The sequence below is a fragment of the Varroa destructor genome, unplaced genomic scaffold (assembly GCF_002443255.2).
Source record: "Varroa destructor unplaced genomic scaffold, Vdes_3.0 BEIS01000002.1, whole genome shotgun sequence".
Lineage (NCBI taxonomy): Eukaryota > Metazoa > Arthropoda > Arachnida > Mesostigmata > Varroidae > Varroa > Varroa destructor.
In genome coordinates, this window is record NW_019211455.1 from 46,970,442 (window position 1) to 46,997,407 (window position 26,966).

Sequence of the window (26,966 nt, forward strand, 5' to 3'; positions counted from 1 at the left end):
TGACACAGTGAAGACATGGGAGCGCTACAAAATTTTAGAGGTAATTACAGCAGTGGGTAGCGATTTAATTGAACGTTTTTACCTATAGTGGAACATTTCGAGGCGTCAGTGTCGTTGATTTTGTTTTTATCTAATATAATATGGAACGTATTGGTAGCATTATTATTGCGTACAATAAGAAAGTCTGGATTAAGACGCAAGCGAAAGACAGCACCAAAAAATACAGTAAGTGCTTATTATGTAATGTTTTTCAGATTCGACTATGGCTGAGTGTGACGCCTTCTTCGACCGGAACAAGCCCGGTTTAGACTTCGAACAAAAGTCTAGACGAATTAAAGAGTTCTGCGAGTTCCACCAGACAAGCGAGAACACCAAAATTGTGCTCATAACGTCTGGCGGCACAACAGTTCCTCTAGAACATAACACGGTACGCTTCGTGGATAACTTTAGCATTGGCATGCGTGGAGCAGCTAGCGCTGAGTACTTCCTTAAAGCCGGTTACGTTGCAATCTTTCTCCATCGATCGAAGTCGCTTGAGCCATTTTCACGAAAAATTCATGACAACGTCCTCGACCTATTCTCCTATCAGAACGGTCAGGTCACCATCGCGGACAAGGCTCGGCCGCAATTGCAGGAAATCATGGCCGACTACGAACAGGTGCGCGCAGAAAATCGCCTTCTAAAAATCAAATTCACGACGTTGGCTGACTACCTATTCTTGCTTCGCGCATCAGCTCAGCACCTTCGTGCATTTTCATCCCGGGCGATGTTCTACTTGGCGGCGGCCGTTAGCGATTTCTATGTCCCGCCCGATGAAATGGCCCAACACAAGATTAACTCGGATGCCCAGCTCACCATGACCTTCCACCTAGTACCGAAAGTTCTTAAACCCCTCGTGTGCCTCTGGGTGCCGGACGCCTTCGTTGTGTCGTTCAAACTTGAGACTGACGAGAACATACTGCTAGACAAGGCACAGCGGGCCCTTGAGAACTACAAGCACAGTTGGGTAATTGCGAATGAGCTGCATTCGCGCAAAGAACGAGTGACATTCGTTAGCAAAACGGAAAAAATCGACGTACGAATGACGCGCGAAGAAATCGAAGCTGGTAGCGAGATTGAAAAGAAGATTGTGGCACAGCTCAGCGTCCTTCATCAGGCGTTTCTTAATGCGCGGGAAACTATTGACCGAGTGAAATCCTATGAGGTACAGGATTGCACAGTAATTGGTAGTCATACGGTATAGGTATGACCGAACGAACAGTAACGTATGCAGCAGAAACAACAGAAAACAGCAGAAACAAACAATAGATGATATAGGCATGAACAAGGTGAACAAGTGTGCCCGAGTATTAATGATAACGGGCCTCTAGCTGGCGGTGCTGTATAATTTGGTTTGACTCGACTTTGTCATAAAATATACGCTGATGGCAGCGAAGTATCGGAGTCGGAAAAAACTCAATCGGATTGCCTATCGTTATGTCAATTTTCTTAATGAATGGGTCACTCTCGGTTGAAATCTTCAGCCGAAAATCCGACTCGATTTTTTGTTTTTAGAATGAAAACGACAAGGTGGTCATTATGGTTACTCGATGAAATAGGATAACGATATGGGTACAATTGTGTCAAGAATTGTTTCATTGGGAAAAATTGGTAGTCATAAACACTATAAAGAGTTATCATAACTTATTTTGATAATGTACGTAAAACTCCAAAAAAATAGTCCCATGATGAGTTAAACACAGTGTTCTAATAAAAGTGATTACCTTAACGATAGGACTTGAAAATTAAGTTGAAAATTAAGGGAAAACTAATAATAAGCTCAATGTCTAACCTGAAAACATATAATAGGCGTACTGTAGGTATTGACGCATGCGTTATGCACCGTGTGTCGATATTAACGAAAAAAGTCCCGTTCTTATACCACTCCTACTACTACGGACACTTAGCTCCCTGCGACATGTGTTGCTGTGTTGATGCAACTTTTATAATGGTGAAACGATTACAGAATGAGTGATGTCAACGTTCGTTGTATATTGATGACTAGGCAGGTTGGAGTCGTTAGGAAAGGCAACATTGTAATCACGCCATTTCCGGACGCGTTTTGCAACGACGGCGACGACGACAATAACAATAAACTTATAATAAGCAAACCAGCTACCTAAAAGGGTGTAAAGGTGAAATGTGTTAATCTACGGTATTTTCATGTCTTCATTTCCAAGAAAACTTATCTTATCCAGTTTATTCAAAAGCTCTATATAGATAAAATCCTACGCAATACCTTCAACAAAACAAAGTTTATCGTTTTCTCCAAATGCTTTGAATTCGACGCCCTTTTGAAAACGCCGTACCCCCCAACGATGGTCATAATAGCAGTAATATTCGTAATAATAATACAGCTCAGAGATCAAGTTCACGATGAGGCTAGACAGTATTGTCTATCCGTAATCAAAGCTGTTATTGTTTCTTATGAGATGTACATCTGGTTGGCAAATTTATCAACCAGATTACCAAGACGAAGAATAGCAGACGAAAAAGATCAGAATCGTAAGTAAACTACTTTGAGAACGGTGGTTGACAATGGTTAAGGAAGATTATAACCGAGTGACTAGCATATGAGGTTAATTACATTTAAATGCTAATTATTTATGAATGGTTCTTTTATTTATGAAAATGGGACGTTACATTAACATTATTGTATAACAATGTATAATACAACGCTAGTGAAAACATGGTAATTACCTACGAGGAGGTTTTAGCCCGAAGTTGATTTGTTTGGACCAACAAGTGTTCATTAAATTTTCGCATATTCACAAGCTATCAAAGTCCAATCATCGTTTAATCGTTGGGTTTCATATATGAAATATAAGAGGCATCTTGGAATAACAGTAGCTTTATATATGTAAATAGCTGCACACATGTGCGTAATAAAAGGAAAAAATAATAGTTATTAAGCACTGATAGAAACCCACTTCGGCCACCGAAGAAATAAGTAATAATTAAAAAATTATTTTTCTAAGCCCTATCCCTCTGAGGCGACGGACTCACTCGACTCTGAAGTCAATACCACGTTCCGTCCATAACTACTATATTATTTTATATATATTATATCTCTACATATAAAATATATCTCTATTGTCTTTCTTTATTGATACTGTAAAATCAAAAGCTAGCTTAAGAAAATAGCAGCAGATAATTGTATATATGTATATGTTACATAGATTTATGATACCTAAATAATTATATATACGTGGATATATACAGATCATAGATATTTAGAAACCATTATTTGGAGAAATTTGGATAAGATGGGCATTATGTAATGCCTACGAGTAATACGATGATGACATGTCTACGTTGCAACATTAGAAGTACCACTGCGATCGCTATTATTTTTGTTTAAATTTTATCGATTGTCCGCTTTTTCAAAACAACTTTTTGGTGGCTATTGTTGTCGTAAAACCTTTAGAACCCAATATTTTCTGCCTCTATTGAGTGCATTCGTCGTTTGAAGGTGCGCGGTCTACTACGTGACTACTGTATTCCACTAAATTGTATTTCTTGGATTTTATGTTAAAGTACTTACTTCCGCTAAGCAGCTACAGATTTATCCTAGGTATCTGAGAAACGATGAAAAAACAAAAACATAACACATACGTGTACAGAAGCAGCATAATGCAACATTTTTTAAGTCTGTACCAGTTCTCAAGGATGCTGTTATACTAGGGCGACCTATCGTAATATGTATGAGAACACGACGTATAGTGTTAATGACCACAAAAGGAGCCAAAAAATAAGAGGCCTACTAGGATATGAAAGGTCATATTGATATGAGTACGGTCATCAGCATATCGAGAATAATATCGGTATCAGTCCTTTAACTGGTAACGTTATGCTGGACCATACATTGCGGTTATATACTAGCCTCACATAGCAGTACCGTGTGAATTGCACCTTACCAGTACTTTAAAACAGATCTTTATTCTCTCGTGTTCTCAGGCAAGGTAACTTTAGCTGATGTTCCAATAACTGGATATATTATAGCAAGGTATGATAATAGGATATATTTCTCTTACGGGACGAATTCTGTCGTTGTCGTGACGTTTGGGCGTTCAATGCTGAAAATACTAGATGTTTTAAAAATTTAAAGAGGTGGATATTTGCGTGCGCAACAGATCCACGCGCATCTTAAGAGCGAGAGAAAGTAATTGAATAACTGGAACAGAAAAGGTTCGTCTAGTTGTTGAATAATTCTAAGCAATTAATTGTATAGTTCTCGAACATACACAGACCTCACACAAGAAACAAAGTATTGCAGATTTTTTACTAAGAGTGCAACAACGTTGGGTAGCCCTAGTAAAAAAAAGTAGTCGTATCCCCGTATTACTACAAAATAGTAATAATAATAATAGTTATACTGATTGACAATGTTCAGCAAGTAATAATAATAATGATTGTACTGATTGACAGCAGTGTAATGCAGTATGCAATATTTCAGGATTTCACCGAAACTTCGTTAACTGTCCACACGTATCTTGTTCGTTTTGTGCTGTTTAGTCTGACCTTTCATCTATGGAGAACATCATAATATATATCGAATACTGGGAGCAGTCAAGCCTTTGAAACTACCACAAATGACAGACAATTGTGGTTTCTCTCCCATCCACCTGAGCCTTTGCGCTATGTGGATCCAGATCTCTCAATATATTTTGAGTTCGGGCTAGTGGTAACAGGCTTGACACTAAGTCGAGCGGCTGTACTTATGAAAGGACACGGACGGCAGCCGGACAGTCAGTAAAACTGCGGGATCAACTCTGGAATCTACCCACAAACTTAGCCAAATGCACCGGAAAAAAACACACAAACAAAAATATCATTGGTAAGACGATCGTCTCAATTGATTTCATCACTATCTACTCAGAAAACAAAAGCCAACGAAGGAACGAGCTACTGCTTCACCAACATCGCCAAACCCATGCTTTAAAGTGCTGTTTATTATGTCCAAAAAACAGAGAAGTCATTAACCGAACAACACCTCTTCGTGAACAACCAGCGCATAAATCACCGGACTTATTTCCGCACTGGCTGCGTGGCCTCGGTGATAACGAGTGCATGCAAAAGCAAAAAGTAGACTTCAGCTGGAGACTGCAGACTAAGCTCACGTCCGATTTGTCGACAGTGATGATCAGCACTTAAATCAGTCATACAAATGACGGGTATCCCCTATAAAAACGCTATAGAGGTTGGTGAATGACACCTGCCCATAAAGGTATAGGATGACAACATGAGAGGAAGGGTGTATCGACAGTTAAGCGACCTTAGTAGTACTTTTCTATTGTGCTACTCGGCTCGTGTTGGTCGCATGATTTTTCTTTTGATGGGTAGCTGCTTTTGATGGAGAGGACAAGGAAATGAGAATGAGAAATTTTGATTATGGTGCATGTACCATCTTGCCATGTGGCCTGACGACAGAATGAATATTTGGATGTACGACAAATTTGGATGGAATAGGTGTTCAGCGTTAGCGGATTCAATTGAATATTTTAGACAATTTCAGAATAAGATAACGAACATTTCTATCTCCACTTAAAAGTAATTTAGTATCTGGCAGGGGTAATTTGAATTTCGTAGTCGCTTAGACGTTTATTACGGGTTGATTTCTGTTTCATTGAAAACAAATCGTAATTAGTAACCTGTTAAACGGCAAAGGATGTCAACTCTTCAGAAATGAGTAATTTTAATAGCTATTAAGGTATAATACCAAACAGAACAATTGTTTTGCATAGCACGCCAACACGAATACTATTACGCCGATAGTAATTGTACATCAGTTCACACCTTCTGCATTACCGCATAGTGCAGTACCTCTAAACTTGAACTTAGCCGAATTCACATGTTCTTCACAAGTAGCGTGAGACTAACTCCTTTTCTCACTAGGCCCAAAATACCAACTTATACTCAGGCACATAGGTACACATGCCAATCGTATGTAAAGAGCTTACTTTCATTGCAGGGGAATTAAGGTGACGCACCATACCGATGTAGAAACGCGTACGACGTCTGGCTGAGGCAATTGTGGCAACTGCCCATCGTTACTGATGACGCCGTTTTTATTTTCCCCGTTGTTATTATTTACCTTTAATTGTTTACTCTTCTGGGACTTTCAATATTGCTGCAATTGTGGTGGCGCAATGCAAGTTTCGCTGCTTATCCGGAGTAAGTAGTATCTCGTTACAGATCCCCTATGGATGAGGTTTAAAAGCGGGTGACAGCCTCCTCTTAGAAACGAAGCTAACTGATACGATCCATACAGAAAGAGGACGATGTTGAGTTGAACCCAGCGGGTTTCAGTACTGTGGATCGAGCACTCCAGCAACGCTCATGATCGAGCCATTATGTAGAACCTAACAGCAAGTCGATGGTACGCGTTCAGATGGCAAACAGCTTAGGCTCACTGTGCTGGGTGGGAACTCCAGTGACATGGTTAACTACGGTATCAGCACAGACAACAATAAACAATCCTCAATAACAATAAGAAGAAAAAGACTAGCGTTTTTGGTTCTCGTTTAAAACGGCCATAAGCCCAGCTGAATGAGTGAGAAACGGCATGGTGAACACATAGGGAAGTTGACTCCCAGGCAGATCTTTCAATGGGAACACTTTTCAAGATCTCCGTATGTAAAAGATGACGCAAACCCATTGAATTTCATAACACAGATGTACACTAGTTTTGTCTATTATATAGCGAAAGCAACAACGAGTTCATTTGAAACCGTCGAGAATATTCTAAGGAAAGTATCTGAATGTGACACATACTGCCTTCGAATGTATTAAATTACGATGGGAAACCGCGAATGATTCGCTAGGAGCTAAAGTAGTACATTATGTGCATCTAATTCCGTATAGAACGATGATTAGTACGGGCCTACTACAGCAGATAATACTTTTATTGATGTTTTAATTAGGCCTTGTATCGCGTCAGTTGCATATTAATCACATAAAACTGTATGTATAAATGTATATAAATGCTTCAAGTACTTAAATGATATCTGCACAACTTAGAAAATATGATTGACTGATATTACACATATTATAAGAATATCATCTGCATATAATCATCTATGCACGTGAATAGCGCTCAGAAATAGCGCAGTGGTAATGTAAGTGCTCACTATTCAGGAAATTCAACTAAGTTGGCTTGGCAGATGCTTCAAATAATTCCTAACGTCTTACATACCGAATATGACATTCGAAATTCAATTTTCTTCAGATATTAGAGATAGCTGAAAATACTTTTTTTGCCTAAAAATTTTAGCTAAAAGAAAAACGTAAGATTTTATTTTTAGACTGCAAGTCAAAAACTTGTTTTTGAGCTGTAGTATAAAAGCTCTAAAAAAACAAAAAAAAAAGATATTGCACGAGCAGTAAAATGAAGATATGGTTTTTAGCCAATAAATGTAAAAACTCTGATCATAGTTCTTATCATGAGCACATAGGCCGCATCAAAATTTAATGACGGACGAATATTATTCTTTTTAACATTAAGCAGCTTTTTAATATTAAAAAAACATTGCAAGATCATTAGTAAAGCATAGGTTTCTGAAGTTAAAGACAACAATCTAATAAGATTCAATTTACAATAATTGTGTTGGTTTATTTGATACTTATTGGATAACATTGCATTATTATTAGTATTATCATTATTTGTGATACAAAAAGCACTACACATATATATACATATATTCCAGTCTACTTTCTATCAACACTGGAATATAGATATCATTAGGTAATCAACAAACCATACAAGCGACATAGTATTTCAAAACACTAACATGTCAGAGTTTTTTTGTTATCAAATGCTCGGTATCAATATCTATTAATAGATGTCGAATCACTACTCGACATCTTCGAGGTTGTATTTGTCTCACTTCATATTAACACGCGATATTTTTGACAAAACACCTCTGTTTGAAGCACTTGACAGTTTGAAAAAAGGCTGCTTAGCAGTTCGAAAGTCTTCATTTTACTCGTTTCTACTGTATTTTACTGCTCTGCAACGTTAAGAGGTCAAAATTTAAGACCCCAAATCTGTTAAGTAACTTTCTTCGAACTTATTCAAAAGTTTTTTATGCCACTGTATATATACATATATATAATAGCTTGTTAGTTATCAATTTTTTGGTGGTTCTCTTTGTCGACATCAGCGGCATCATCTGTCCCATCGATATCAATGTCCTCAGTTTGCTGGGGGTCCCTGTTGGATGATGCTGCCAGTGATCCCCTGCTACCCTCAAGGCCCTGCGATGTCCCAGGGACAGTGTCATCGGCTTCATCCTCCGCATCCTCCTCTTCGTCGTCCTCGTTGACGTCCATCTCGAGCAAACGCATCCGCCGTCCGTTAACGCGGACACAACATAGATTTCTCGAGCCACTAACGGCGAGCACTTGGGCATTACCAACGCTGGAGGGAATTGGACACCTGTCGAGAACTCGATGGTTCATTTTGTCGATGTATGACCTGCAATAATGCAATTGATAGATAGTAAAAAGGACAGCAAGCAAAAATATATGACAAATAAATGAAACTATTACATATGTTACAAAAAAGATGTGTTACAACTTTTTTTTGTGTATCAACTTGGTTTTCATTGCATGACTCGATACATGCATGGTTGTCTGGATTGTTTTGGATTTAATATTGTAAAGTGGAGAAGTTGACGGATATGAATAAGTTACGAAATAACCACCATTGGGATGCGTAGGTTTTGATGGATAGATAGATAGGAGTTCAGCAGACTGACCAAGTAAGAGTAGCAGCAATAACAGTAATCCACCGTCCAACCCTCTCTTTTCGCTTTACAACTTACCCCGCGTCAAGGGCGCCAATCCTCCAGTCAGCTCGCAATGCAGCCACAGCTTGCCACTCGTCGACTCTAATCAATGGAAACTGTGCCAAGACAACCTGCTGCAACTGTTCTGGGTCTCGAAGAAGTACGGTAATTACATCACCTGAATAAAGCTGGGCTGCAACTATTGCCTTCGGCTGTTCAGCTGCCTCGCCGGCTCCACGCAATGAGGTACTAAAGAATGCACCGAACTTCAGGACACAGAATTCTTCGTCGCGAAAGACAAGCATATGCTGCGATTCAGGTGATGGTACAATGCAGGTAAATACATTTGTCTCGGTAACTGCATAAATCAAAGGGTATAACACAGAGTTAGAAAAAAAAATCTGTTTTAATATAACAGTTTGATTTCGTTTTTGCTGAATCCGGAGTATCTCGCAATGAATTTCCTTCAATCGGACAAGGTGTAGTCGGAAACAATTCGGATAATACAGAGTTGAAAAAGTAATGATATTCACATTACAATTGGACAAACAATTGGATGCTGAGCTAAGATAAAAAGGCTAGAAAATTTTTAGTTGTGTCCTTGATAGACCCGCGAATTTTCATACCAACTCTATATTTAGACGTACCTAGCTGACTATACATGACGTCCTTTCCAATATCGATAGGCCCCGCGAGGATTTTTGGCTGAACGCCCCGAGTAAATCCGACGCCAAGGCCTTCAAATGCACCCTTAATGCTGTCCTTCAGATGGATATATTCAAGCATCAACGACGTTTCTTTGCGATGCTCTGATAGGCCCAATTCACTCAAAATAGGAATGCCGAACTCATCTGCAAGAACAAATATTTTTAGATGGAAGAAAATACAAAGTTCTTTAAATAGTATATACAAAGGTTTCCACTAACCAACATTGTTAATTTTAAATGATAGGTATAGCTTCTATTTCGCTAACTATTATTATTATATGAAATACATATTGTTAACGATTTATTCCTAAACCACCGCTGGCATTATTTTTACGATATGCAGTAACATTGTGAGGTTATACAGGATTTTTTGAACTCATAGAAACTCTAAAAGGCACACTCTTTTATGAACATGTAAGTTCGGATAAATTGATATATATATATATATATAATAAATGTATTCATGAAAAAACGAGTTCCGAAGAAAATACTTACGGATCTGCATTTTGAGCGGGTGCTCACTCAAATATTGCCCGACCTGATCTAACGTAAGGTCGTTATCTCTAGAGCAGACGAGGTAAGCGGATACCTGCATTTGTTATGGTTCAACCAAACCAAGTCGAAACACATACTGTTATTAATCGAATCAAAGCGCGCCCAAGTAGCCCATAACAGAAGTCAGAATCGAACGCCTTCACCTTAGTCCCTTGATATCATTTTAAGCGCTTTGTTGTAGCTCTCAGAAAAAGCTATTAAGCTGTTATATACTTGTCGCACACCTGTCCACTAGTTGCCCTTTTGAGGCACGAAAAGCCTGTAACCACACAAACATCGAAAGAATAAGCGGGTTGAAGCCAACGTTATATATTCTTTTGTTCCAACCAAGAAGTAATTCAGGCGTGGCAATGATGTCAGGCGTTGTCATCACGTAACTACATTATGTGCTTACAATTGCTATGTCAACGGTTCATGAGCTTGTTAAAGAACTCGAGGTGACAGGCTGCATTCTTTATTTCATACTAGGTAGATCTCTCATAGCAGCAGACACTTCTGATATCCTTTAATTGTACTGCCATCACCTTACATTGAACCAACTCGAGATTAGCACTGAACATGATTTTTATCCTAGGTGACTCCTCTCTCTCTCGCTTAGACTCTCCCCGGCTAGCGGTAGAGATTGCACCATATATCATTTACGTAACCGTAAGCTCGAGTCAGATTTACGTTTGATTGAAGTTCTGCAAATTCGACCTGGAGTTCACTGCATGCATTTCTAACGGGCCTGGAGTCAATTCATAGGGGACCGAGTTTCCGCATTTTACACACTTGGGTTTTTATTTTGTGACCCGTTACATGCGAAATGTCCATGCCTTAGCCCACAGAGCCCTCAGACTCCATGTTCCGCTTTCGTGAAAAGCCTCTTTGACACTGAAGCGATGCGTTCTTATCCTTCAAGTCCAGATACCTGATTGTTTTTTTCCTGGCCTTCAACATTTCAATCTCTGTTTTTAAAGTGCTTGCTCCATTCACTTACTGTGCTTTTACTTACGGCTTCCGCGCCTAATGTCTTCATCGACTTCCGATGAATTTCCGCAGCGCTGTGACCTTTGAAGAACAAAAACTTAACCACTGAAGGTTGATTTTCGAGATAGAAAAATGTTTTTCTCTCTGAACTAATTTCTTGTCAATTAAGCTCATCCTGTTCTTACTCACAGTCTCACTTACTTCAGACTTAGTAAAGTATTTACCAGCCGATTCAAATTTGCTAGCGATGCGTACCTTTAGAGCATTTGAATTTTGAAAGCGTGCCGGATTTGCGTAGCCTTATATTAGAAAAAAGACAATATGGCCTTTAATATAAATACCTTCGCAAGATCTCCCTCCATATGTCTTAATACGTCCTCGGGAACGGATTCGTCCGTAAGCGATAGTACGGTTCCGTATAACCAGCGGAAGAACGTCTTTAAATTTCCAATGTTCCACGTTGCTACCTTCTCGTTGCAAATAGAAGAAAGCAGTGTTAGAACAAACGCCATGTTCAGTTAATTTGAGGTAGTACTAGCAGAGTTTAGTGATATCAATAAATTTGGTTATTTCTCCAAAAGGGATCAATGTTAGCATACCTGATGCAATTCAAGAACTTTAAGCACAAAGGATCTGAGCGCACGACTAAGACCTTCAAGTGTCTCCAATGAGATTGAACATAGCGCGTACTCTTTCCATGAAGCAAGTCCTTTCATTTGCTCGATGTGGAAGAACAGCCGGTGACAAACGGGTAGAACATGGCTAGAAAGAATTCGTGTCAAATTGCTATAACAGGCCTCTACGCTGACACTCAGCTTATGCAAACCCTTTGGGGTAACCTGAAAGCCAAAAAAACAGCAGGTAACGTGTTTGGTTGATAGCCTGTAGTATATGAATTGAGATGTACACACTTTTACAAGCTCAGTTTGACTTAAAGACACTGTCATAGTTCCAACAGAAAGATTTTAAAATAAATAATAATATTAAGTTTACATAATAAACTTCATAAACATATATAGTAAACTTAATAAAAATTTTGCTTACTCAAAAGCTATACCTTGTATAGAAGAACGTCTCTCAGAGCCGTCGAAAGTGTCCCGAAAACAACCAGTTCCAAAAGGTCGTCCGAAAAAGATGCACCGTGTGAGAAGTTGATCAACTTTGAATCCATCTCGAGTACTACGTCATCCCACGATTCCCTCAAAAGGCTCATCGAAGCGCCCAGATACTCTGCAAATGACGTTAAAAGTAGAACGTCAGTCACAGAACAATTATCAGAGCGTGGAAAATGTTTTTGCCGCAAATAGATTCTCGAGACACGAAGATTTTGCTAATCAAAAAATTGCAAGCCTGCTATCATCGATTATCCTCGATTGAGTGTAGTATAAGCACTCCTACTTGTTCCGATGGACACAAGAATTTATGTATACAGCAACAATCTATAGGTAATAATAAAAGATCTTCTGATACACAAAAGCAAGTGGCAACTAAAGTACTCTATATTAGTTGACGGTCTTTAAAAATAACTGACACCCTGAATATTACAAAAATATCTGCATAAGTCTTACGTGATTATCGGCGTTTAAAATTTAGAAATGTCCAGGCTTTACAATGTGTTAAAGTAAATTTTACGACCAGGTGTTTAGTTTAAAATTCATATATATTTTTGGGTTTGTCTGCTGCTTATAAAATTGAATCTATCGAAAATAAATTGGATTCTTCACTTGAATCGTACACACCATACAAAGACGCATAAATGGTATAATTTTCCGTTGTTTTTCATGCTTTAATTAGTAATTAAAATTAGTTATTAATTTATTAAAACCAGTAACGTTGCTCCGATATTTTAGTAGACCTTCTATCTCGCAACGGCTTTTCCTCCAGCGTTACTTGAACGGATCTGCGAATTTAAAAACTGTTCTCTGCATGAAATACCTATACTTATTGTAGATGAGTAGGTCAAAGGTCAACTGGAACGAAAAACATACGTCTCTGTAGGTAATCGTAAGTACACTCGTATGCTTGGCTTTACCTACGTAGCACCATCTAAAAGCTATATTGAGCGCATACCAGGATATCGCTGTATTCTGAACTAGTGATGAATTAATCTCAAGAACAGTCTTTTTATTCACCATATATATCAGCAAAAAAAAGAGCCAGAAATTTCAATCCGTATTTAATCAGCTAAATATACTCTAAGACGGATTTAAACTATAAAAGACAGCAACATAATTATACAACGTTGAACATATGACGGTAATAACAACCTCTGTATCAGTTTTTTTACAGCAGTACAGGAAAATTAGATTAAATAATTTTGTGTGAACATCCAGTCATTTGGATGTTGTACGTTACACAATTATGCTTTAATACCATTTAAACTCTTGTAAGCTGATTACCGTCAAGATGACCAATATGTCGGTTGTAATAGGCCATTGTCTGGAGTTGGTCGAGTTTCTCCTTGAGAAGCGGTGTGGAATAAACGATGTACTCCCCAGCACGACTTACTGAGAATATTCGTGCCGCGTCGTGGCTCATTGACGCGCACAACAAATCGCTAGCCTAAAATATACCAAATAACTTTTCATAATTAATAGCAGGATACCACTTAGCCCCTGTATATTTGATATACGTATATCAAGTCACGAAGTAGAACTAGTTTTCTAGATTGTGTCATAATTAGCTTGTAAATAAACTAACAATATGGTTTACCTGAATTGAGCCGCAGGGCAAGGTTCCATGGAGGTAAAGGTTGAGTGTATCGCGTGACAAGCACAGTAGCATGTTAAATGGTACCTTCTCAGGAGGCGGTCTTGCTGTCTTTAGGTTTTTCAGAGGCTCTAGCTTTGAGGGATGATTGTCCTGCGAAACTACATCTCCCACTCGATCCCTATCAGGATCTAGAATCCAGTGAAGGCCTGTCACCGGTCGATCATCTTTAATATGATGTACGACCTGTCCCTGCTCAACGTGACATAACTCCAGACGGCCTGAGGAAAATAAGTTCTTTCATTAATCACATCCGTCATATAGTATAGAACGACCAAGCCGACTATACTGTAATAGGTGTTTGAGTCCCCTCCTCTTCGGTTATGCTCATCCAGTAATCAAAGGAAATCACACTCATCTATTGTAAATACATACTGTCCGAGTATGAGATCGCGAGCAGCTGTCCGTCCGGTTTCCAATGAAGTGCCTGCACGATGACGCCCTCTTCGCGAGGTTTTGGCCTGGCCCAGACCTTCTGCCACCGGTGACGGTGTACGACAACCTCACCCGACTCGAAGGCTATGGCTAGAAGGTCCATTCGAGGAGACCATGCCATCAAGTGAGCGACCCCAGAAAGAGATTTGTCTTCCAACTGCTGAAAGGGCGCCATCTGTATGAGGAAGATGCGGGACGATAGAAGAGTATAAGAACGTTATTGTTTAACGATGTCATCGTTTGCCTGTACATTTATTTCGAGAACAACTCTTTGCTGAGCTAATTGTCTATGATTCTCAGGCCATGTACTTCCACGACGTCTTATGGTTACGCACATATTTGGTATGACGATGTAATTCAAACCGATATTATTCATGAATACCCCATAGTAAGTTTATCTTGCTAACAAAAAGGAAAGTTTAAACGAAAACCGTCACTTAAGCCATAATAAACTAATAAACCATTTTATTAGATTATTTTTTTATCTGCTCTGATGTATGATGTTGCTAAGCTGTTAGAGTTGAGCTACAAGACTCACGCAACAGAAACTTTACCTTAGTAGTGACAGCGAATGCATTCAAACTCTTACGGCACGCCAACCGTTCCTGACAAATCTACGAAGTGTTTGTTTCTTACGATCACGATTTGAAATTGTTGCTTATTAGAACATGATGTTAAAACCTATTCTAGGACCAACATTGGACTCTTTGGTGGTTCAACTCGGATCCCCTGGCAATGTATTGTTTATATGTACCCGATGCATATCTTTTGTTTCTCTCGAAAAAAAGGATTTTTTGCTAAAACACTACGCAATATATGAAGCAGAAGAAATATCATTGTATTTCCACACCGTCTTTGTCTGCATCAGCTATATAGCTCATTACTCTACTTGAAACCTATGCACAGTGGCTGTATACAATTCAATCTGCGAATTTATCGGCTCGCTGAATGTGCCGACGCCTACCAGGCTATTATGGCAGTAGTGAAACTACGGCGTAGTTCGAGCACTGACTGTAAACACTGATGGTATTACTTATTATATTATTCATTATCAATCTCAGTTGACAAATATCAGTAAGATCTATTCATCTCGAAGATTTTTCCTAGTAAGTAAACAATACTAACCCAAGCACTATATATTTGCAAATCTGAATTGAATATAGCTGATCGTTGTATAAAACAATTATTATTCGATTACAACTACAACAGCGTATGGGACTAATAAATGTAGCCGAAACATAATTCCATGTAAAGTGTCCTACCATGAGTAATGCATTCGGAACACTCAAAGATATGACAAAATCAGCCCTCAATTTAAAATGGCTGATTTTTTCATACCTTTGAGTTGTGCGATATTCAGCTTAATATTTAACATCAGTCTGAAAAATGCCCAGATTCCTTGCGTCAACGTTTGACGCTATCTATGGCAAGCATTATAGGATATACTCCTTTTATCTCATGCTTTCAATTGGACAAACTCCGTGCTGCTTTTGCGAGCTTACCTAATATGTACTTATTTGTTTACGTACACAACCTTTGACGTTACTAATAAATGGATTTCATGAATTTTTACGTTCCATAAAACATAAGATTCTTTCTCCAGCAACGCTTATAATCCTCGTACACAGCGGGGCAAATATATCGCATTGTATTACGTATCTATAGTAATTTTTACCTCATTACCTCATAATGGACCATTTAATAATGTAAAAAAATGCATTACATCGTAGCTAGCTAACAGATCCGTGTTTTATTGCATATAGTTCATCGTATGATACAAATGATTATCCTGGCCAACCACTAAAGTACAACCAGAGTCAATTCAATTGAATCGTTTCGTAAATAAAAAAAACCAAAAGATCCATTTAGGGAAAGCTTAACTGCAATTTCCCTATCCAGAATCAAGTAAATGCTTAGCTGTACGACATCATTCACGGAGAAATCGCAATGGTCAAGTTCTTCACAATCTCCCCTCCTCCTGCCACATTAATGATAAATATTTTAAGACGTTCACAGACTCGCCTACAATTTCTCATATATCTCTCTCATATACAAAAATCTCATATACGCATTTAAAGACTTGGCTGCTTTCGAGCATAGTTTATGTCAGTGTGCCAGTATAAACAGAATAAAACTGAGATTTTTTAAGCAGACGACATTTTTACGGCAAAAACACAATACTTCAAACCCTTCATTGTGGTAAACTTCAACAATTAAAGTCTGCTAACGAAAATGAGTCCAACCTTCATTTTGAGGACGCACGACGCCTTATCAGTAAACACCGATGAGTCGGCTGTTAAAGAACAATCCAGATTATAGATTCAAGTGGGCATAGCGAAAGTTCAAACTTTGCAAAAAAAGTCCACGCCTATTTTTATCAAACTCTTTATGTACAACTACAACGTGCCCACCCATCTTTTTCCCTGCTGTAATCTTGTTCCCTTTAGAACATTTGCTGCTTCTATTGACAGCCAAACATAGAAAACAAAGGCTTGAAACAATGTCAATGGCTGATACTGACTAGAATTTGGATTGGTAAATTCTGTTGCTGTAAAAGAAAAACAGGGAGGAAATAAAAACAAAATTCACTTTCTGATGTTTTTAGACAAAAACGTAATAATAAGCTTAAAATTGTCAGTTTCGCGTCTTTCGTGGAAATCAAGTGAAGTTGATCTAATAGCTAGATTTCATAGCAGAACTACCGTCAGAAACTATGCACACAAAAGTGATCTTCACTTTCGACGGAAAACGTTGATAAGTTCAGTACAGTAATTCATAGTCACACGCTTCAACGAGATAAATTTGACCATGACAAGATAAAAACAGTTGCTTTAAAATGTGACAGTTTTTATAATCCTTGACGGCAAAATATTACCTACGACGCTCTGTGATAATAATAATAATGACAATAATAAGTTAACCGTATCTTAAAATAACTAATACAGCAGAGGCCGTGTGTTTAGTCGCGAAACAATCTTATTTGTTTGAGATGACCTTTTTTATACCAAGGAACTTTGTTTAGAAGCCGCTATAAGCCTGAGTAGGGCATCGGGCGTCATCCCCTGTATCCGCGAAGCTGCCCCTATCGTGGACGGCCGTGCGGCTTCGAGCTTGCCTCGAATCTCGTTCGATAAATTGAAGCGTTTGTAATCGATATTTTCGGGAATTTTCGCTTCTTCTTGACTTGACAACGTCTTGATCTCATCGAGCTGATTCTCAACTAACGGTTCATATATTGCTTCGACCATCAAACGATGGAACAGATTGCGATTCTGTTGAACTGCCACTATATCAGGGTGATAGTCAAAAGCCATTAGCAACTCCTCAATGTCCAGGGAATCGACCGTCAAAAGCGAGTAACCAGACCGCATATTGGAGTTAGATGAAAGGTTACTCTTAGGCATCAACTTTCCCCATTGATTTGTTGCCATCCTTTTCGTCTGTAAAGCCCGCTTTGCATTAGCCAACTTCGTTCGAGTTTCGACAAGACGGGAGTAGCGCTTCTCGTCCACGCATCCCGCTATATATCCTTTTTCCGTCAATCTCAAATCTGCATTATCTGGTCGAAGGTAAAGCCGAAATTCAGATCTTGACGTAAACATACGGTAAGGCTCCATTGTCCCGTGTGTGGTTAGGTCATCAATTAATACTCCTATATTGCTTTCCAGTCTGCTAAACGTGACAGCATTTTCGCCCTGCACACGGCGGGCGGCGTTGATACCTGCAACGACTCCTTGAACAGCAGCCTCCTCGTAACCTGTCGTTCCATTGATCTGTCCAGCGAAAAAAAGGCCAGGCACTTTTTTCGTCTCCATGGACGGATAGAGCTCGCGTGGGTCAACATAATCATATTCAACGCCATAACCAGGTCTCGCAAGTTCCGCCTTCTTGCAGCCCATCATACACTGCACGAGCTTCAATTGTTCTTCGGCAGGGAGTGTGCACGAGATGCCATTTGGGTAGATGAGGTCCGAGTCAAAGCCTTCACTTTCTAGCCAAACCTGGTGCTGACGCCCACTAAAGCGGATCACTTTTGATTCAATCGATGGACAATATCGGGGCCCATTAATCTCTTCGGCGACATGTCGGTTTCGGTGCATGTTGGCGAGGACTATTTTCTCTATTTCCTCCGTTGTATAGGTCATATACGAGGATACCTGCTGATCTGCCGTTAACCATACGCTGTCGTTCATAAAGGAAAAAGGCACTGGCGGGTTGTCATTGGCCATTTCCTCCAAATCCTTAAAATCTATAGAGCTTTTAATCAGTCTAGGGGGAGTGCCAGTCTTGAGCCGGCCAATGCGGAAGCGTAATCTATCCAGTGTGTTTGCCAGGCCAATCGAGGACCTATCGCCGAGTCTTCCAGCGGGCCAACTATCTTCACCGATATTAATCATCGCCTTGAGGAAGGTGCCCGTTGTTAAAACGACCGTCTGTGCATCAACCTCCTCCCCCGTTTCAAGCACGATACCAGCGCATTTTCCGTCTTCGAGACGAAGGTTCTCAACACTAGCTTCGTACACCTCAAGATTCGGATGTTGTTCAATTGTTTTCTGCATGTTAGCCTTGAAAATTTTGCGATCCATCTGAGCTCGTAGCCCCCACACCGCAGGGCCTTTCCGCCGATTCAGCACTTTATACCCTATACCGGAGTAATCACAAATGTTGGGGGCCAGACCTCCGAGCGCATCGAGCTCGCGTAATAGATGCCCTTTGCCGATGCCACCAAACGACGGATTACAAGACATTTCGCCAATTGTGTCGAACTTGTGTGTCACGAGAGCTGTCGATGCGCCCATACGCGCAGCGGCGGAAGCAGCTTCACAGCCGGCATGGCCTCCACCGACTACAAGGACATCGAATCGGTGTCGCGGAACCGTCGAATTCAAAAGACGTCGTACGTGCAGCATTTCTGCGAGTCGGTATTCTGTTAAGGTTATATCCACCCACGTGTTCTGTGTCTGTTTATATAACTAGTGAACAGACAATCGGCCGGAGACCTTTATTAAAAAGGTTTCGTTGCTCAGTAGACTCTTCCCGCCTTTTCTCGACCGCCGTTTCAAGAGGTCTTCCTATGATCGGGTGTGCATACAATCGGCCACCTCTGCAAAAGAGAGACGCCATTCATCCACTGGTTAATAAACCATAACCACGCTAAACAACTGCTCATTCGAAGATTATGCCGGTATAGGGAAGTGTGGAAGAGAGGCATGGACGTGTTTGTTAGGTAGAATTATCTGGGCAACATTTATGTTTTCAGATCTCTGTGACATTTGCAGTTCGATTATTGCTTGTAGCTACCTTGAGATGATGCGCGTTTGTCCTACATGTATAGGCCCTCTTGTGGAGGGAATGCGAAGCTTACACCACATTTTCTGTCTTTTACGGATTACTTTCGTAAAGGCTTGTATCGTACGTGACTAAGGTGAAGCGTCTTATGATTTAGTCAAACGCTCTTTTAATTAGACGGCGCATACAACAAAATGAATAATAAAATCATGTTACAGTCAAATATGTATACATATATGTCTATAGTCCAAGGCCTATGGACGCCTTGAATATGTATTGGCGAACTGTATCTCCAAACGTTTATTGCAAAATACGCAAACTTTGATTATTAAAACATATTTATTTACCCTTGTTAAAATAACTTAGCATTTTAAACTTGATTATCATACTAAACTCGGTTTCAGAAAATTACGCTCAGGTCATAAGTTAGTGCATAAGGCAGTAGTTATAATCGCTAAAATTTAAAAATACATTTAAAACAATTTTTCGAATCCAAAACAATTGAGTGACGGCAAAACCACTTCAGAGAATCTCACATTTGTTTCGACCAATGTGTTTGTTTAATTCTATCGTCAGCTGATCGAACACGTCTATTCAGTGCCTACTGGAAGCTATTAATTGACCATCTAAATATAAAGCGTTGTCCACCGACCCTCGTACCTCTGCCTGCATCATCCCCTATGCATATATACAGAAGCGTTAACGATTCAGAACGTCTTCGCACGCCGAGCGCTGTCTGGCGTTGAATCGCGTCCGCCAGTGAAATCTCACCCAGTAATTCAGCCGGGTAGCGAAGATGCTATTGGTGGTTTTCCTTGAAGGCACCGCGGTACTTGCACATCAATCGTGTAACGCTCGACGAAGATGAACTTTCTTTCAACTTACTTTTTCCAACAGTAACGAAATAAGCATCTGTAGGTGCCGCGTTTGCGACAAAAAAGAGAAATTAAAATTTCCTAAAAGTCCTTTCCAAAGAGGCCTTTTGTTTTCATTAACATCTGCAACACTACGCTATGTCTTGACTGCTGTTCAAAAGAGCCCAGATCGTAGACGACAGTTTTGCATCGGCTCCTAAACACGTTGCACTTTACAACTATTTTTCATACGAACGAAACTATTGTTATAATATGACTTCATGTGTATAAATACTGACCTTCTTTATTGCCGACCAACTGAACGTTCGCTCTCCAAAACGCTTCTAGTGAGCCATTTTTCATTATAGTCTATCTACGTCCGAGAATTAAGCGAAGGGACAATTATTTCTCGGATGGTAATACGCAGATAGTCGAATCAGCCATAACCCAGCAAAAATAAACACCCCAATAGGGGATTCGAAAGAACGACCGAAGGCCACAAACCACAAGAAATAGATCCAACATAACCTGAGTGTCAACGATGCGTTTTCACATTTTGTGGAGTGAAGGCCGCTCGTGGTATTAGCCACTTCGTGAGAAACAGCAGCGACACAGGTAAGTAACCGTGGCTCAAGGAAGCATGTTTATACTGAATGTTTACATAATTTCTAGTTTTGCAGATATTAACTTATAAAGTTTCGTTGGAACAAGAAAAATCAAAGCCTAGTGTTGATCCAATGAAGTTTTAACTAGAAGTCACTTAGGCAGGCCCATGAGGCTTACTTGAATTAACTGTAAATTTATCTACTAATTTGAAAAAACCCCCTAATTGTATAATATCTTCTGAAATTCCAAATATCATGAGACGCAACGCATAACTAAAGTGTCATTACTGGCAACAGTCTGAAAATAGACTTTTGATTGAGTTATCTTTAGTAAAAGTCACTCTTGAAACGACATCTTCAGTGCATGCATCGAATGTAACGATGCACCCTAAAATACGTAGTGCCAGTACCCAATATGTCAATGAATGTAAGTGTGCTTCGAAACAGTGATTACATTTGTAGCATACACAATCTAACAGTGACGGTTTGCCGAACAAATCCCCAGTTGTTCTTGTTCTCAAGAAATCTCTACCTAGACAGCCTCTGTACGTCTGATGAGACAGTTTTAACCGTTCTAACCGATTCTAATGATGATGAAAATTATTACTAATAATTATTAGTTAAGTTATTGGTCTTGCTTTTGCTGACTCACCGGCAGGACATGCCAATATAGGCTCGGCCAGAAGGTGCGCGATTGTCGTTGTAAAAAAACGTTACTTGATCCTCTCCATAGCTCCGCCGCACTCAACATTTGCGCCGCAATGGCCGGCAGCTCTGGCGGAGGTTCCGACGAAGAAAACAAGGAAGAGGGGGTTTACTGCATTTGCCGAACGTCGGATACGTCACGTTTTATGATTGGATGTGACAACTGCAACGAGTGGTACCATGGAGACTGTATTTCGATTACGCCCGAGTTTTCGCGGAATATTTCGAAATTCTTCTGCCTCCTATGTAGGACTGGGAACCCGGCGCTAAAAACGATCTTCAAGGGTGATAAAAAATCCTGCGGTGAATGCAGTGCCTGCGTCCGCTCTCAAAACTGTGGAAAGTGTGACACATGCCTTGACGGAGCAGGAAAAAAATGTAGAAAGCGTATTTGCAAAGTAAGGCCACGATTGTGTGAGAAGAATAGCTTTAAGATGTTGGCGTTACAGGTATTGTTAATCTGTATCGTCGCCGAAGGCAGTCTCGTGTACTACGAACAGATTCGATTTGACTTGATGGCAGCATGCGGCATAGTGATAGCAGAATGACTAAACGTTTGTCAATTTTAAAATAAAGAAGAAGTGTCAGGCGGAAAACGCTTTTCAAATTGTTCGTTTACACTTGCAAGTGTGTTGTACACAAATTCAAATGTGTTATACACGCGAGAAACATGAATAAAGTTTAGAAAAAGTTCTATAATCATCACATGGCATAAAATAAGTAACAACTGTAATTTGATCATATAAACAAGTTAGCAATTTTCGAATGCAGGATAATTTATTTAAAATTTTCGTACATTTTAAATTTGATGCATTGATGGTTATAACATAGAACTTTCATTTGTTTTCCTTTGTTTATAACATAGAAAAACTTAGAAAATAAAGATTGTAAACATTAGTTTCATTATGAAACTTTTGCATATATCTTAATGGTACTGTTATTCTTTAATAACAATGATTAATGTATTACAGCTAAAGACAGCCCACGTTTTCTTAGCCCTCTAAAAGTATGTTATAAACATAAATGATTGAAAAAAAAATTGAAATGCACGAAAATTTTAAATAAATTATCTTGCATTTAAAAATTGTTAACTTGTTTATATGATCAAATTAGAGTTATTATGTCATGATTACAGAATTTTTTCTGAACTTTATTCATGTTTCTTATGTGTGTATAACACATTCGAATGTAAAACAACAATTCGAAAAACGTTTTCCGCCTGACACTTTTTTTTGTGTACGTTTACTAAAACTAACTTGGATCATGGCCTCATACAGAAAAATACAAATAAAACCTTGTATCTATTCCAGTCGTGCATTCAAAAGGTTATAAACAAAATGAGCAACGTTACAATACTGAAGATGATAATCGAATGTACGCGCGTCGATCCATTGCTTTGTCTATCTACCCCTTGTTTAGGTTGAACGGAAGCGCAGGGAAGAAAAACGTGAAAAGCGACGCCGTGAAGAAGAGGAGCGCCTCCGAGCCGAACAGGAGGAGCGAGAACGGCGTAAAAAAGAAAAGGAACGTCGACGTAAAGAAAAAGAACTTCAGCTCAAACGCGAAGCTGAAGAGCGGGAGCGACGCGAACGTGAACTCGAAGAACAGCGTGAAGCCGAACGTAAACGTCAAGCCCTTGAACGAGAGCGTCAATTGGCGCAACAGCAACAGCAGCAACAGTCGAGCCAACGAAAAAGTGCCCGAGATAAATACCTTCAAGATGATGAATACGTACCAGAAAGTGGCGGAAGCAGCGGGCGACTCACCACTAAACGGAGCAGCACGAAAAAACAGCAGAGGCAACAAGATTATCAGGTAGGCAGACAGACGATATTTATATGGGAACAGGCGCAGCGTTGCATGGAAATTGATTCTATGTCACATGTAGCACGAAGCGTTGGTCCTTAATGAACTTGATTGTGTGATTAATATTGTGATTATAAGTGTTAATAAATGATATCTCATTATATTTGATTTTGACTAAGTGTAAAATATCCTACACAGGTGTTGGCATCAATGAGGTAAATTAAGTAGAAAAAACTTGGCTTTTCTGCAAGCGTATAGCGAGCTTTAAAAATGGTATCCGAAATTACGTGGTGACGTATCCCGATTTTCACGCGTACCCTTTTTATTACCATTAATTGATTTATTGCAATATACTTTGTCGACTAAGGTGGCGCCGCGTCGACTTCGACGGCGGGTTGGTGATGACGATTATTCATGGAATGACCGGGGTCGAACCGTTCAAGAAGAGGCCAAACAATGTTTTGGCCCGAAGTGCGCGCAAGTGGCTCGTGCAAATTCGAAATATTGCTCAGACGAATGTGGCATGAAACTCGCAATGAGTCGAATTTTTGAGATTCTGCCTGCGAGGATACAGAGTTGGCAGAAACGAACTGCCGAGGCAGAATTGTCAAATGAGCGACAACTGCAAAAAATTAGGTGAGTAGGAATTCTACATAGCAGCGTTATTGATTTCATTCAAATACTCACATATTATGTCAAACGCGCAGTCGTAAAAATCCGTGATAATATCGTTGATCAAAATCGCATTTGAAGGCTCTGTCAGCAAGACGAATCTGAGTTAACTCTTTTCAGCTAGGTGAAAACATATTTATAATAAAATTGTAGCTAATCCTCCTTGCCATAAGTATCAGCAGGATACAATCACGCTAATGCGAACAGCTTTAATCGATCTTTTTACTAGGGAGCAAATACATGATGCTCATCTGGAAGAATTGGACTATAGGCGTAAGAAGATGGAACTCGAAAATCTCATTCGTCGTGCGAAGTCAACGCTGATCAGCGAGGAAGATGTTGAAGAGTCTGAGGATCAAGAACAAATTTATTGCGTGACCTGCGGCCATGAGTTTCAAACAAGAACAGCCATTCGTCATATGGAACGGTGCTTCAACCGTTACGAAAGTCAAACATCGTATGGGAGCGCGTATCCAACGAAAGGTGACCTCGCTGAGATGTTCTGCGAATTTCATGTTCCATCACAACAGAGCTATTGCAAACGTCTTAAGATTCTTTGTCCTGAACATTATAAGGTGAGCTGGTGGTTTTATACATCAGATAATACTATTTAGAGATAATTATTGAGTATTTCAACTGTTACAACTCAAACTTATTAATACAGCAGCTGTTTATAATAAAATGTCACCTTTAACCTGAGCTATTTACTATGCATAATACGAGACGTTCAAAAACTACACATTTTCAAGACTTGTGCTGTACCGCAGAAGCAAAATAAGCCTTGAGAATCGTTGATGTTTTCTTTTTCAATTACGTTAACATACTCTATAAACAGAATTGATCCTCCCTTGCATCTAGATATTCGAATGCGCTCCGTTGTATTAGATACGAGGTATTCGCTGACCAACTCGCTTTTATTATGTATCCGAATTTAACTGTATCCACTTAGTTCTGTACAAGCTTAACAAAAAAGCATCTCATTAAAAGAAGGAGTAAACTAGCGTGCAATAATAGTCATTAAAACAGCCATAGTTTAATACAATAATGCAGTTTGCAAGGGGGTAAAGTTCATTGCCACATAGGACATCAATAACGCCTATTTTAGATGTAAACGAACAGATATAGACAAACTCAAAACTTTTTCAAATCAATTTTTCAGGAACCCAAAGTGATGGACACTGAAGTATGTGGCTTTCCAATACAGAGAGAACTTTTCAACGACGAGGATGTTGATTTCTGCCGTTTGCCGAAGAAGAAATGTATTAAGCATATCTCTTGGGAACGAATGAAACGAGCGCAGGTCGATATGGAAATCATTCGAGCGAGGTTGGTTGCTTTATATGTTACTATGCTCTGTTTAGGTGTTTGGCAATGCGATGAGAAAATGGTCAGAAAAGCAGATTGCTATATTGAGAACTAATTAGTTAATCAATTAGAATTAATTAATTAGAAATTCATAAGTTTTGCAAGATAGTAATTCTCAATATAGCAATCTGTTTTTCTTATTAACAACTGTATATGTGCCTGCATCATAGCTGTCGTAATGACCCAAAGTGCCCGGTTGTCTTAGCAGATACATTAGAACTCAGTGGTAAACCGGGAAAAGGATGAAAAATTGGTATTTATAATAATAATAATGTTATTTACATATCTTGAGGTTCACAAAGAAGTTGTACAGCATTAAGTAATAAATATATATCCTTGTGGTCGCTTTAACAGAAAAAAAGCGATCAACAGTTTTTAAAACACAAAGGTCAAAAAGATAATGCAAGGAACGTGATAGCTAGTGTTATATTTGTCAATAATTCAACAAATATAAGTAAATGAGAACGATGACGTCCATAACGGACACATAAGTATATATAATTACTGATGATTTTTTTCTTTCCTTCAAGGTTGAAGCGTGAAGAGCTATCGGAACAGGAACGTACAATACAAATCCAAATGGCAAGTCGTGGTGGGGTGCTCGGCCTTATGTTGCACAACACGGTTGAACACGATGATGAACCGCCGCATTCACTGCATAGCGATCTGCGACGAAACTCCAATGACATCGGAAGATCAGGGGGGCCGCATAAGGCACTGATCAACCATCCTCGCTTTAAGGAGATCCGAGAAGGACCCGGGTCACCTTCTGGCGCGTATAGAGGAGACCATGATTATGGGTTCCGGCCAACGTGATAATGTCATTATTAATTATGTTAATGTAATATTTAATGGTGGGAGTCTCTACAAGGACATGGCGCGAGGCTGTATTGTTAGCTGACGATTTACAAGCATGGCCTTAAGCCCTTACGCCATTGATAAATCCGTACGTAAATTTATGATGACAAATAGACGGACATCCGTGCAGTTTTAAAAGTCAGTATGTTGCGTATCTTCTAAAATAGCAGCTGTTTAGGTATATGAAATTCAATTAGTATCGGATAGGCAGCAAGTAGTTGGTTACATAGACAATCTGTACATAATAATTGGACTAGTAGTAATAAGAAGATTCAAATTAATTAAGGTTGCGATGAATACTGGGTGTATTACACATAATTTGGATAGGAATGAAGCGAATTAAAGAATGAGATAGAATAAAGTTAGGTGTCTCAAGTATCGCAAAAGATGTGAACCAGAAAGCACCTATGAATTCCCGAATACAGCTGTTTCATCCTGGCACATGAATGATTGCCGTGCCTCGAAGATTATATGTAAATACACTGTAAAGTCAAAAAAACTGCTTGTAATTCACTTGGAATATGTTATTATATGCGTTTTTTTTAGAGA

At 39.3% G+C, this 26,966-nt stretch overlaps 3 protein-coding genes across 13 annotated transcripts; 2 read left to right on the forward strand and 1 right to left on the reverse strand.

The window, feature by feature from the left end:
- On the forward strand, positions 1-8,604 carry Ppcs (phosphopantothenoylcysteine synthetase). Of its 4 annotated transcripts, none has more exons than XR_015321524.1 (4): positions 1-40; positions 255-1,204; positions 4,496-5,239; positions 6,011-8,604. XR_015321524.1 is itself a non-coding variant. In XM_086980540.1 (3 exons), the coding sequence occupies exons 1-3, from the start codon at positions 16-18 to the stop codon at positions 6,017-6,019; spliced, it is 984 nt and encodes a 327-aa protein (XP_086836666.1). In that variant the 5' UTR covers positions 1-15; the 3' UTR covers positions 6,020-8,604. The 4 variants fall into 4 exon arrangements, 2 of the variants coding, with proteins under 2 accessions (XP_086836666.1, XP_086836665.1); XR_015321525.1 differs by having other exon boundaries at positions 4,496-4,876; XM_086980540.1 differs by lacking the exon at positions 4,496-5,239.
- On the reverse strand, positions 7,621-21,804 carry LOC111243655 (5-taurinomethyluridine-[tRNA] synthase subunit MTO1, mitochondrial). Of its 8 annotated transcripts, XM_086980530.1 has the most exons (12): positions 20,706-20,833; positions 20,324-20,464; positions 14,204-14,438; positions 13,772-14,049; positions 13,459-13,621; positions 12,117-12,289; positions 11,659-11,898; positions 11,401-11,526; positions 10,031-10,124; positions 9,476-9,679; positions 8,865-9,186; positions 7,621-8,515 (listed from the first exon to the last, which is right to left on the reverse strand). In XM_086980530.1, exons 3-12 carry the CDS (start codon positions 14,436-14,438, stop codon positions 8,161-8,163), a joined length of 2,190 nt encoding a protein of 729 aa, XP_086836656.1. In that variant the 5' UTR covers positions 20,324-20,464; positions 20,706-20,833; the 3' UTR covers positions 7,621-8,160. The 8 variants fall into 8 exon arrangements, with proteins under 8 accessions (XP_086836656.1, XP_086836654.1, XP_022645253.1 ...); XM_086980528.1 differs by lacking the exons at positions 20,324-20,464; positions 20,706-20,833 and adding an exon at positions 21,664-21,799; XM_022789518.2 differs by lacking the exon at positions 20,324-20,464 and having other exon boundaries at positions 20,706-20,812.
- Positions 21,773-26,944, forward strand: LOC111243657 (CXXC-type zinc finger protein 1-like). The gene is made up of 6 exons (XM_022789522.2): positions 21,773-22,114; positions 23,136-23,531; positions 23,890-24,158; positions 24,424-24,769; positions 25,354-25,520; positions 26,090-26,944. The coding sequence occupies exons 1-6, from the start codon at positions 21,773-21,775 to the stop codon at positions 26,373-26,375; spliced, it is 1,806 nt and encodes a 601-aa protein (XP_022645257.1). The 3' UTR covers positions 26,376-26,944.
- The last annotated feature ends 22 nt before the right edge of the window (positions 26,945-26,966 follow it).

What these genes read in the sequence shown, in the direction of transcription:
- Ppcs (XM_086980539.1), top strand. Translation starts at nt 16, where the DNA reads ATGGGAGCGCTACAAAATTTTAGAG. An exon ending in AGCGCTACAAAATTTTAGAG is followed by an intron (nt 41 to 254) that starts GTAATTACAGCA and finishes AATGTTTTTCAG; the next exon opens with ATTCGACTATGGCTGAGTGT. An exon ending in ACCGAGTGAAATCCTATGAG is followed by an intron (nt 1,205 to 4,495) that starts GTACAGGATTGC and finishes GCAATATTTCAG; the next exon opens with GATTTCACCGAAACTTCGTT.
- LOC111243655 (XM_086980528.1), bottom strand. Translation starts at nt 21,762, where the DNA reads ATGTTGAGTGCGGCGGAGCTATGGAGAGGATCAAGTAACGTTTTTTTA. An exon ending in TATATTGGCATGTCCTGCCG is followed by an intron (nt 14,439 to 21,663) that starts GTGAGTCAGCAA and finishes TTCCTCATACAG; the next exon opens with ATGGCGCCCTTTCAGCAGTT. An exon ending in GAGACGTTCTTCTATACAAG is followed by an intron (nt 11,899 to 12,116) that starts GTATAGCTTTTG and finishes TTTGGCTTTCAG; the next exon opens with GTTACCCCAAAGGGTTTGCA.
- LOC111243657 (XM_022789522.2), top strand. Translation starts at nt 21,773, where the DNA reads ATGGCCGGCAGCTCTGGCGGAGGTTCCGACGAAGAAAACAAGGAAGAG. An exon ending in GTAGAAAGCGTATTTGCAAA is followed by an intron (nt 22,115 to 23,135) that starts GTAAGGCCACGA and finishes CCCCTTGTTTAG; the next exon opens with GTTGAACGGAAGCGCAGGGA. An exon ending in AGAGGCAACAAGATTATCAG is followed by an intron (nt 23,532 to 23,889) that starts GTAGGCAGACAG and finishes TTGTCGACTAAG; the next exon opens with GTGGCGCCGCGTCGACTTCG.